Source organism: Cariama cristata, unplaced genomic scaffold (assembly GCF_000690535.1).
Source record: "Cariama cristata isolate BGI_N322 unplaced genomic scaffold, ASM69053v1 scaffold16839, whole genome shotgun sequence".
NCBI classification, from domain to species: Eukaryota; Metazoa; Chordata; class Aves; order Cariamiformes; family Cariamidae; genus Cariama; species Cariama cristata.
The window spans coordinates 28179-39966 of NW_009637581.1; the positions used below are offsets into that span (position 1 = coordinate 28179).

The 11788-nt window shown below is 39.2% G+C and overlaps 1 protein-coding gene across 1 annotated transcript in view; it reads left to right on the forward strand.

The window, feature by feature from the left end:
- SV2C (synaptic vesicle glycoprotein 2C) overlaps positions 1-8941 on the forward strand; it is a gene marked incomplete at both ends in the record, with an annotated part of 36775 nt that extends 27834 nt beyond the window's left edge. The window contains 5 exons of the mRNA XM_009708399.1: positions 1866-1954; positions 2325-2489; positions 6265-6398; positions 7689-7892; positions 8782-8941. Of these exons, the coding sequence (XP_009706701.1) occupies positions 1866-1954; positions 2325-2489; positions 6265-6398; positions 7689-7892; positions 8782-8941 (752 nt within the window). The remainder of the gene's footprint in view (positions 1-1865; positions 1955-2324; positions 2490-6264; positions 6399-7688; positions 7893-8781) is intronic.
- Between the last annotated feature and the right edge of the window lie 2847 nt (positions 8942-11788).

Here is an 11788-nt window from a genome sequence, read left to right on the forward strand (position 1 = left end):
GGAACTTGAGGCAGCCACATTACCTACAAATGGTAAAGTCGTGAATAAATTGTGTAAGTGAATGTCAATAAAACTTTTATAAGGCATCGTATCTGCATGTATTTTTAGGCATGTCAAATATTTTACCAGAAAACTACGCTAGAGCTATTTCAGAGAGTTTAATGCAAGCTCACTGGGATTGTGTTCTGTATCCTTTTTCAGTTTTTTGCAAAACCAAAATTATGCAATATCTTTGAAACTCGTAAGCAAAATTGAGAAAATTTTCCTTTATTAAAAAAAAAAAAAAGTCAAAAATAGCTTTTCACATCTGTTTAAAATCTGGTATCTTAAAGCTCTCCAGAGCTATAATGAAGTGTGGTAAACTAAGGTTTGTCACAACTAGCTTTCCTGGAAAAAAGGTATTTTCCCTATGAAAAAAAAAAATCCAGAAAGTATCTACTTTTATAGTTATTTGTCCAAAAATGGAGTTGAAGAATGAAATGTTATGATTTGGCCTTGTTACTAAACCAGCTTTAAAGGAGTTGCATCTTGGTTGTCTCACATCTTTGTTACCTCACTGGGTCAGAGCCCCTGAGTCAAAGCACCTTCCTTGTTTCATGATGCGTGCTGAAAGCTCCTAGGACAGACTGCCTTTTCTTCTCAAAAGGAGGAGATCATCTTGAAATGAGAGAGAGAGAGAGAGGAGAACACCATTCTCAGTCCGCTCTGCCATAGCATCTCTGATCTGGGGGTAGTCCCAGCTTTTACTCATCTAGTTAAAGTACTAATTTCTAGCTGTAGTAGATTTTGATAGAGTGCAGGTAGATTTTGATAGACTGAGTGCATCCCTGTTGAATTATGGAATATAGTTTGTCTAAGCCTAAAGCAGTGTAATACTGGGAAGTGAGAATTAAAAATTTCTGTCAAGATCTCTGGTTCATTTGAGATAGTGAAATGAAGCTGCCTAGAGATTAGGAAAGTTTGAGGTAATCAGAGCAGGGATGAATTAATGGACACAGTCCACACTAGTGTATAAAAAATTTTATGAGTCAGCAACGTGTGCCAGAGGCCCAGAAAGGCAATCATATTGTGGGCTGCATCAAGAGAAGTGTGGCCAGCAGGTCGATGGAGGTGATTCTGCCCCTCTACTCCACTTTGGTGAGGTCCCACCTGGAGTACTACATCCAGCTCTGGACTCCTCAGCACAGGAGTGGGTCCAGAGGAGGACCACAGAATTAATCAAAGGGATGGAGCACCTGTCCTGTGAAGACAGGTTGAGAGAGTTGGGGTTGTTCAGCCTGGAGAAGAGAAGGCTCTAAGGAGACTTTATTGTGGCCTTTCAGTACTTAAAAGGGGCTTAAAAGAAAGATGGAGAGAGACTTTTTACCAAGGCCTGTAGTGACAGGAGAAGGGGTAACAGTTTTAAACTGAAAGAGGATAGATTTAGATTAGACATTAGGAAGAGATTTTTTATGAGGAGGGTGATGGGACAGTGGAGAGGTTGCCCAGGGAAGTTGCAGATGCCCCATCCCTGGAAATGTTCAAGACCAGGTTGGATGGGGATTTGAGCAGTCTGCTCAAGTGGAAGATGTCCCTACCCATCGCAGGGGGACTGGACTAGATGATCTTTAAAGGCCCCTTCCAATCCAAACTGTTCTATGATTCTATGGAAGGAAGCTGGAAAGTCACAGAACACGCACAACCTGGCTATAGCTGGAGATGAACGTTCTTGTGTGAGAAGTACAGCTATGATCAGTATCAAAGGGCTGATCTGCTCTCTCTGATGCCCTGAAGAAGTAAGCAAATCAGAATCAAAAAGCTTCTATCATTTATCAAAATTGTTCAAAATACAATTTAAAATAAATGTATTTCCTAATGATTTACAGATTTGGTTGACGTTTATGAGGTGCTTCAACTACCCAGTGAAGGATAATACGATCAAACTTACAGCTGTATGGTTCACCTTGTCTTTTGGGTAAGAGTGGTTGAGATCTTAAATGATTTTTGACAGACTTAACAGACAGAAGAATCATCTGCATGCAAATTTCTGTCACTATGATTATCCCTTTTATTTGGAAGGGGTTTATTCAGCATCTTTCCACAAAATGTTATATTTGTCGGTTAGTCTGCTCTTGCTTGCAAACCTGACTCATTAAGAATATCTGCTTCAGAAAACTGGCATCTTGTAGTGTCAGCATCTTTCAATATTTTTATTTTATGGAGGATTTTATTATGATGGAACAACTGCTCCATAATGTAAACAGCTGAGGGAATTTCCCACCCTCACCTCACACAGATTTCTGAACAAGTGAGATTGGTGACTAAGCTTTTTCTATTTTTCACAGCTACTATGGCTTATCTGTCTGGTTTCCTGATGTCATTAAACATCTGCAGTCAGATGAGTATGCATCCCGAGTGAAACATTTCCACAACGAGGAGGTTTCACATTTTGTCTTCAACTTCACATTGGAAAATCAGATTCACAGCAATGGAGAATACATTAATGACAGGTTTAAAGATTTCCTAATGTCCTGACTTGGCTGGAATAAACAAATGCATGTTTTAAAGCATGTTCTAATAATCTAATATTTTTCTCCATTAGCTAATGATAGATGGGTTTGTTGCTTTTTAATGGGAATTTATCTCTGTTCTTGATTTCTTATGACTCCTGGAGCATGGGGAGAAGTGGACCTGTACATGCCCTGGTGGTTCCTGTGTGAGGATCCCCCATGCAAACCCAGCTTCCTTGTCATCCTGAAAAATGGACTGAAAAGCCTAGGTTAACGATATTTCCTTTCGCAGTGTGATTCAAAGGTCTTCTGACCCAATACATGTGGCATATTGTAAGGGGGCTGGGGAAGGATATACTTTCATCTCTGTTGCTCGTTCTTATATTGATGAAAGATGCTTCTGTGAAAATGCTGAACATTGAGAGGTTAGGATCTTATCACAGGAAAATAAAAGCTAAACTTTACTGTAAATCAATAAAGAATATGAACAGCTCTGAAATGGGAAACAGCATGTTGTCAATGCCTTTTGTATTTTTTAGCTGAATCCAAACATACTAAGACTCTATCTGGACTTTACAGGTAACTACATAATCCAGGGGAAAATCAGACACAGGTGGTTTAGATATCTGATTTCTCTTAACAAATATACAGAACAACCACGTGAATGATCTCCTGGAAGTCATAGTGCTAAGTAATCGTTATTTCCGTAGAAAATATATATCGAAGTGAATAAAATTAATTGTTTTGGTGATATGGGTGTTTCAAATTTTTTTATAAGAACTTGAGATTTGACACAGTTACAGGTATATGTATTGCAGACAAAAAATAGCAGCTATCTCATTTTGAAACTAGCCATACCTTCCTAGTTCCGCACCTTTCCAGGAGGAAGATGTTCTCCTAAAAGCAAAGAATCGTTTGCTGTCAGTAACTGACAGCACTCTACCATCCGAGGCCTTACCAATTTGAACTGAAAATTCTTGTAAAACACTCAATCTAAGATTATTCTACTCTAAAACACCCATTTACTCTTTCAAATGTGCAAATTTGAATGCCCGTCTACCAGAAGGGTTGGAAAGACGATTCAAGGAACTGTCAGCCTGACCTTGGTTCTGGGCAAGGTTATGGAAGGGATCATCTTGAATGCCATTACACAGCACATGCAAGAAAATCAGGGGATCAGGGCCAGGCAACATGGATTTATGAAAGGAAGATCATGCCTGACCAATCTGGTTTCCTTTTATGACAAAGTGACCTGCTTAGTAGAAAAGGGAAAGGCTGTGGAGGTTGTCTACCTAGACTTCAGTAAGGCCTTTGACACGGTCTCCCACAGCATCCTCCTAAATAAGCTGTCAGCTTAGATAGGTGGACTCTTTGATGGGTAAAAAACTGTCTGGATAGCCAGGCCCAGAGAGTTGTGGTCAACGGAGCTAAATCCAGTTGGTGGCCAGTTACTAGCGGTGTTCCCCAGGGCTCAGTTTTGGGGCTGGTGCTGTTTAACATCTTTATAGATGATCTGGATGTGGGGATGGAGGGTACTCTCAGTAAATTTGCAGATGACGTCAATTTAGGTGGGAGTGTCGATCTCCTGGGGGGTAGGAAGGCTCTGCAGAGGGATCTGAACAGGCTGGATCGATGGGCAGAGACCAGTGGCATGAAGTTCAATAAGAACAAGTGCTGAGTCCTACACTTCGGCCACAATAACCCATGCAGCGTTACAGGCTGGGAGAAGAGTAGTTAGAAAGTGGTCAAGCAGCAAAAGACCTGGGGGTGTTGGTCAACTGCCAGCTGAACATGAGCCAGCAGTGTGCCCAGGCAGCCAAGAAGGCCAATGGCATCCTGGCTTGTATCAGGAATAGTGTGGCCAGCAGGACTAGGGCAGTCATCGTCCCCCTGTACTCGGCACTGGTGAGGCCGCATCTCAAGTACTGTGTCCAGTTCTGGGCCCCTCACTACAAGAACGACATTGAGGTGCTGCAGCGTGTCCAGAGAAGGGCAATGAAGCTGGTGAAGGGCCTGGAGCACAAGTCTTATGAGGAGTGACTGAGGGAACTGGGGTTGTTTATTCTAGAGAAGAGGAGGCTGAGGGGAGACCTGATCACCCTCTACAACTACCTGAAAGGAGGTTGTAGCCAGGTGGGGGTCAGTCTCTTCTCTCCAGTAACTATTGACAGGACAAGAGGAAATGGTCTCAAGTTGCTCCAGGGGAGGTTCAGGTTGGATATTAGGAAGAATTTCTTCGCTGTAAGAGTCATTAAGCATTGGAACAGGCTCCCCAGGGAGGAGGTGGACTCACCATCCCTGGAGGTGTTTAAGAAAAGACTGGACGTGGCACTTAGTGCCATGGTCTTGTTGACATGGTGGTGTTAGGGCAAAGGCTGAACTCAGTGATCCCAGAGGTCTCTTCTAACCACATCAATTCTGTGATTCTGTAATTTAATAGGCCTCTGACAGTTATTTGAGATTCACAAAACTTCTTCCACAGAAGTATAAACTCATTTGATGTTCTTCCTCCACAAATATTTCAATATTCCACTCACCATCAATCTCAGTGTTTCCTTCATGTTCTTTCTTAACTAGAAGATCCATCAATACTTGACTTTTTACTTCATTACATTTCTGTTGGGTTTTAATTCAAATCATCACAACACCAATGTTAACATAGTCACAACACGTTTCCTGTCCAAAGGTAAAATGTCCATCAGAAGAATGTAGGACATGTAGTCTGTCATTTCTGTTCCAACTGACTAACCTAATTGCTAAATTTTCTTTGTTCTCCTCTGGAATTAGGCTACATTTTAAAATGGAAAGTACTATATGAAAAATTATAATGACTTGACACTAAACACCAGCCTGATTTTAATCAGTCTGTCACAAATGAGAAATGATATAGTAATTAAAACTAATGGGCTGAAAACACCATTCTTCTGACCAGTACACAAAGAGAATTCATTAGCTACTAAGTCTTTTCCTGTGATAAACACAATTAGATTTTTGCTCTACTTTCTCATAAAGATGTGATTTCAACATTATTGGTGAGAGAGTTTAATTCTTACTATTTCATAGGTAGCTTATTTTGTGGTTCCTATTCCGACTATTAGTCTTGTAATAAGAAAAATACTTAGCCAGTCACACCACGTTTAATTAGAGCAGAGCCAGGTCTGTTTTGAAAGGCTTTGTCATTTTAACAGTTCTTAGTCACATATAATATTTAAAGCACTGCTTTTCAAACTGTTGCCACTTTGGGTGAGTCTGCCAGCAAAACTGCCCTTTTTCATTTGTTGCTTTTTCCACATCTTCATGTGAAATAAAAGACACCACAAAAACAATGATGTATTTCTACATCTCTCTTTATTTTGTTAGCATAATGATGTTATTTGGTAGAATTATACTGAAAAAGGCTTACAACATTGTTTTAGTCTAGTAACATTGAGGTAGAAAGTTACTGCTAGAACAGTGATTTTACAAGGCTATTCAATGTATGTAATGACATTAGTTTTGGTTGATGATTAAGGACAAGTAATAACAGAAATATTATTAAAGAAATTGTATTACAAGTGTAGCCAGTAGCTATGAGGAGCTATTTGTCTTATTAATGCTTTTTCTGAATGACAGTATTCTAGAATCAGCTAATCATTAATTACATCTCCAGAATGCCTTTAAAGAGTCATTGTTACTAGGGCTGAGATTTTTTAGACTTGTATATCTACATCAGTTTGACCTGTTTCTCTTTCTAACCTATGAAGGTAGACTGACAGAAATTATTTGTATTGGGCAGGTTTATTATGATGAAGTTTAAATCAGTAACCTTTGAAGATTCACTTTTTAAGAACTGTGTGTTTGAAGACATTACTTCATTGAACACATACTTCAGGAACTGTACTTTCGTGAATACCACCTTCTACAACACAGGTATTACAAGAAAAAACCCTGAACATCCGTTGTTCAGCTGTGTGTTCTCACCTTATGCTTACAATTTCTGGATTTCTAATAAGGCATACAAGAAGTCCTCTTGTAGGGACTAAAAAGCTATTAAAAACAACAGGCCTCCGTAATGTCATAACAGAAAAGTGAAAGGATTGTACCTGCACTAGAGATAGCACAGGACTAATATTGATGCACATAATAAACATCTCTCTGGTTTTAATCATCTCTAAAGAGATTCAGTCTGGAGAGGAGAAAAAATATTTACTGATTTACTGGTAGCTATAACTAGTGTATTTTTATTTAGTCTGAATGGGACTGGTGAAATACTTTGTTCATTGTGCTTGCTGTGGCATGGGAATCTCAGTTCAAGGATTCAAACTACCTATTCTATAATTGTTACCACACCACTCCCCTAAGTATTGTAACAAAAATAGGAATGCATATTTTCATATGTTTAAACAGAAGACTCTTTTTTTTGTTTGTTTGTTGTCAGTTTAATAAAACATAACTGAAAGTAGAACATGGCCAACTAAGCTTGTTGGAAAGACGAGGCCCTTCTTGCCGCTTTCGCATAACTCCAGCATTCTTCATGGTAATAGAGTTAGGTTTCAGAGCAAGCAATGCCCAGCTTTCTTTGCTTGGAAGGAAGGTATTCTTGACTTAGGGTTATAGGGCTGACAGGAGGAACAGAAAGAAAGTGGAAATATAGGGAAAGGTCTCTGAAATGGTATTGGAAGAAGAATGGCCTGAACAATTGCATGTAGTACCACATGCATGTTTGAGCTGAAGACCACAAATCCTTCTCAGAGATGAAAACTAGTTTAATCTGAATTCTGCAGGGACATTTTGGTTTAAAGGAAGTCAAACCAAACTGAGCACAATTGGCAGTCTTATCTGAAAGGCTGTCTGGTCTAGAAACAGAAGGTCTGATACTGAGCAAGACCAAGTGAGAGCAACTTGCAGATAACTCAATGCTTTTTATGCAAGACCAGCTGCTGCTGCAAGGCCTTAACCAAATACAGTCCAAATAGGGCTGAAATACAGTAGTATAACTTGCCTAATTGCAAGCCTTAGTTGCTCTTCTTCATGAGCTTTGCATATTCTTCTATTAAGTTAAAAAGGTACCAAAATTAACAGCAATAACTAGTCCCATTTTACAAAGCAGTGAAAGCTCTGAGTTGTCATTAAAGTTGCTTGAACTTGAAATGTTTTTAATCAAAAGCCGCACATGGAGTTGGATGTTAGCTGAAATATTTCTTTTTCTTCTTTCCACAGATCTCGAGCAATATAAATTTGTTGACAGCGAACTGATAAATTGCACATTTTTTCACATCAGGACAGGATGCCAGATTTCTTTTGATGATGACTACAGTGCCTATTGGATTTACTTTGTTAATTTCCTGGGAACTTTGGCAGTGTTACCAGGGAATATTGTATCCGCTCTCCTGATGGATAGAATTGGACGATTAACGATGCTAGGTAGGGGCTTCACTTTAAAACAGGGAAAAACACCAAAACCTAAAGCTCTCCTGATAAAATAACATGTTCTCTTTTCAGAGAATTTGATTCAGAGAGATGCAAAAGACTGCTTCTGCAGGTACTTCATTTATGCAGCACCTCAAGTGCCATTTTAAAAAGGCCCCATTTAGAAACTTTAGGAACAAAAGGTTCTGTAACCAGTTCTTCTATACCACATTATCAGTCATTGCTCTTCCACACTAATATTCCAACACCATTGTTTAGGCATTTGAGATGAGATTTTGGAGAGTGCTGGCCATTGCCTTGTCTTTGCTCCAGCTGAAAGTGCACAGGTGGCCCTCAGCTAGTGGAGCAGCTCCTCGGAAGAGTCAGCAGTCCTTTGCCTGTTATCTGTTTTGCAAAGTAACACCATTGAAAGATATCTTCCGTGGATTATCTGCAATGACAAATTTGTTTTCAATTTACTTAAATAACTATGTGGTAGTTCCTCGCACGCTTCTTCTAGGAGAATCTTTCTGTATAAATTCAATTCCCATTTCATGTTTTTGTTGCTACAATATATGAACATGTTTCATGTAATTGCAGAATATGATGGACAAGGAAGAATGGGGGTAGTTTTCCCCAGGCAGCTTGCTTTGGGAGTTCAGAGACGGTTCCAGCTTAATACTTTATGATGTATCCTAATATTTGAGTAGGTTTTTTTCTATGAACCCCTTACAATGTTTGTCCACCTGACTTGTCTTACCAGCAGAGGAAGTCTCTTCAGTTTTTAACTCAAATATATGGGTCAGTTATTTAGCTACACTGTGTGTACAGAAACATTAGACAAAACAAAGATCATTCTTTAAATACAGCTCCTCCTTGTTTATTTCACCTATCTCCTACCTAGGCGGTTCCATGGTTCTCTCTGGCATCAGTTGTTTTTTCCTGTGGTTTGGGACCAGTGAATCCATGATGATAGGTATGCTGTGCCTCTACAACGGTCTCACCATCTCAGCATGGAACTCTTTAGATGTCATTACTGTGGAGCTGTATCCTACAGACAGAAGGTATGTGCAGATACACCTCCTCTAACCTCACTGGCACAACCTCTGTGTACCAGCAGAAACGGTAAATAGAAATGGTTACAAATGAGCTTTACAGACATAGTGATGTTTTGAGTGGGTCAAACAAATAGTTTGTCTTATGAATAGCAAAGGGAAAATAGAGAATTTTTTTGAGCTATTTGGTATGTATTTTGCATCAAATACCACCTAATCAGAAAAATATTACAAAAGTAGTTTCATATGAAAAAAGAAGGTCTAACTGCTACTGTAATTTAAAACACAGATAATCAGTAGTATTTCTGAAAACAGTAATGGAATATTTCTGGGTTTCCCCTAGTGCAATTGGCTTTGAAGGCGGTAGTTGGTCCAAAACAGCAATATAGTTGCATTTGTCTGTTGGCTGTGAAATGGTGGGGATGATAATAAAAATCACTGTCTGGAGCTGAACACCATCTTCTAGAAGAGATTGTGGGCTTGAACTATGTTGAGCTATTAATCAGTCTGCTACGAATTTGTATGCAGGGTCACCAGGAGCGTACAGACTCAGCATTAAGCAGATATAAAAATGACTCAGGTGCTGCTCCTGACTCTTCAGGGCTCTTGCAGGAAAACTCAGGACAATTTTTATGTCCTGCAAGCATTGCTGCTAGATGACATGGTGGGGTTTTTTTCAAATACAGAGTATTTTTTAACGTTGATCTTATGTCACTTAATGGACTGAAGGAAGAACAGTTGAGTCACATGCTGTTGTATGTCAAGTGTAAAAATGTAAAAGCCACATTTTCTTGAATAGACTGGGATATTTCTCCCTGCTCCTCTCCCTAAACAGATTTTATGTAAAATTGCCCAGACTCTTGCCAAGGGACAGTATGTCCTTTCTCCTGTCACAGTGTTATTCATTATGACATTTACTAGAAGTTTCAAATATGGTAAGAAATATTTCCAGTCTATAAATACGTGATGCCTTGCTGGCAAATCTGGTTTTGGACAGAGGTGCAACTAGCTTTAGTATTGTCCATCAGGACAGGAAAACTGTAGACTGGCTTCTCTGTTTTCCTTTTGTTGGCATTTAAAAAATATATGGTTCTTCACACAAGGAATTGATGTCCAGTGTTGTGGTTGTATCAAATAACCATGCTAGTCTCTACTTACGAATCCAAAGCACTAAGCTTTAATATTGGGTGGTAGTGTTTTTATTATACCTCAGGAAATTGCTCTTCTGGCAAGAATTATTCCATCATCCAACTCTATGATATAATTTTAATTCATATCCTTTAGAAATAGTTATCTTTTTGATATTCCTGAATGTAACAGTCACAAATATTTTCTTAAAATTAAGTAAAGAAAAACAATTGGAAAAGCCATTGACGTTAATGAAAGTAAAAATAATCTTTACTAGGAATGATAAAAAGTACGTAACTGATATCTAATCTAGGGCATCTGTCTTTGTAGCTAATAGTTGTTTCTAATATTTTCTGCTAGTTTTGGGATTGTAGCAAATTCTTCCCAATATTTTTTTTTTTAAAAAACTTACATGTGCAATAATAACTGTCTGGAATTCCATCTCAGAAATTTAGTTTCAGCTGAGTTGTTGGGTTTCTTGCAACAACTCAGATGACAAAAAACTTGTCACTTTGTATTATTGGTATAAAAATGCTAATAGGTTGAATCTACCCATGCCAGGAAAGACATTGCTGATATATACTGTAGATGAGATTTTTTTTCCAAATGTAATGGAACCATCACTGCCAGTTTTTGCCAGCTGGGTTATAAGGAAATGGCCAATTCTAGAAGACACTTCCTAGGCACATTTTTTTAGACTGGGGCAAAGATTCTTCATGTTTCATAGAACTGTTTGAAAATTAATACCTGCAGGGGCTGAAATAACTTGCTTCCCAGAATTTTTCTTCTGATATTTTTTTATCCAGACCGTCTACAGTTTAACGGCCACCATTTCCCACCTCTGATAGTCCTGTCTTTCCTTCTAAGACTCCTCTGATCTCCATAGCCTGGCATGACTTGCCATAGTTTGCCAGGAATTTCCAGCTTCTGCAAGTAGCTTTAGGGCTGAAGGACCTTTCTGGGCTTTTCCAGTAAACAAAGCCTCCTGATCTGCTTTTGCATATGAGCATATAATGTCTTTCATACTTACGACGATGCTGTCTTTCACTACAAAGCTGTAGCTGTATCCAGAGTGAATCTGGTCCTCAGCCTGCCTTCCAGTTTCCCCTCAAAAAGCAATCTAGGCATGACAACTTTGCTCACTCTGTCACTATTTTACTATTGCAATATATACTTTTTTCTTACTCCCGATCAGTGAAATGACCACAAAGCACCAGCAAAGTGCAGCTGGAGGCTGGGCTGGAAGCACAGTGTGGGGAAGAAGGCCCGTTCATGCTACGATGCACAAGAGATGAGGCTGGGCAGCCACTCCTTTTCCTCCTGCACAACCCCCCTTGGAGACCAGACAGTTGCCAAATGACCGGGGCTTTGCCAGTGTTGGGCAACGTAATACAAAAGGTGTTTCATAAATCATACTCCAGGTTATTTAGGGATCATACTGGCTTTTTTCTAGGTAGAGGTGTGGTGAGCAATTTGGAAATGTGCAGTGCATATGATACACGGCACACATTTGAGTTTCCTCTTCATCAGCTGAAGGTTGCTGAAGTTTGAAGGTTGCTTCAAAATTGTAACAGATTTGGTTTCTGTATGCATTCACACTCATCTACCTATTTACATTTTAATTTACTAATGCCTGGATTTGAGGTAATTAAGTAGTTTGTCCTATATTCTTGATGGATACTTTCAAACTTTATGCCATTTTAGCATGGCTTTTGCCTGCATATTCTT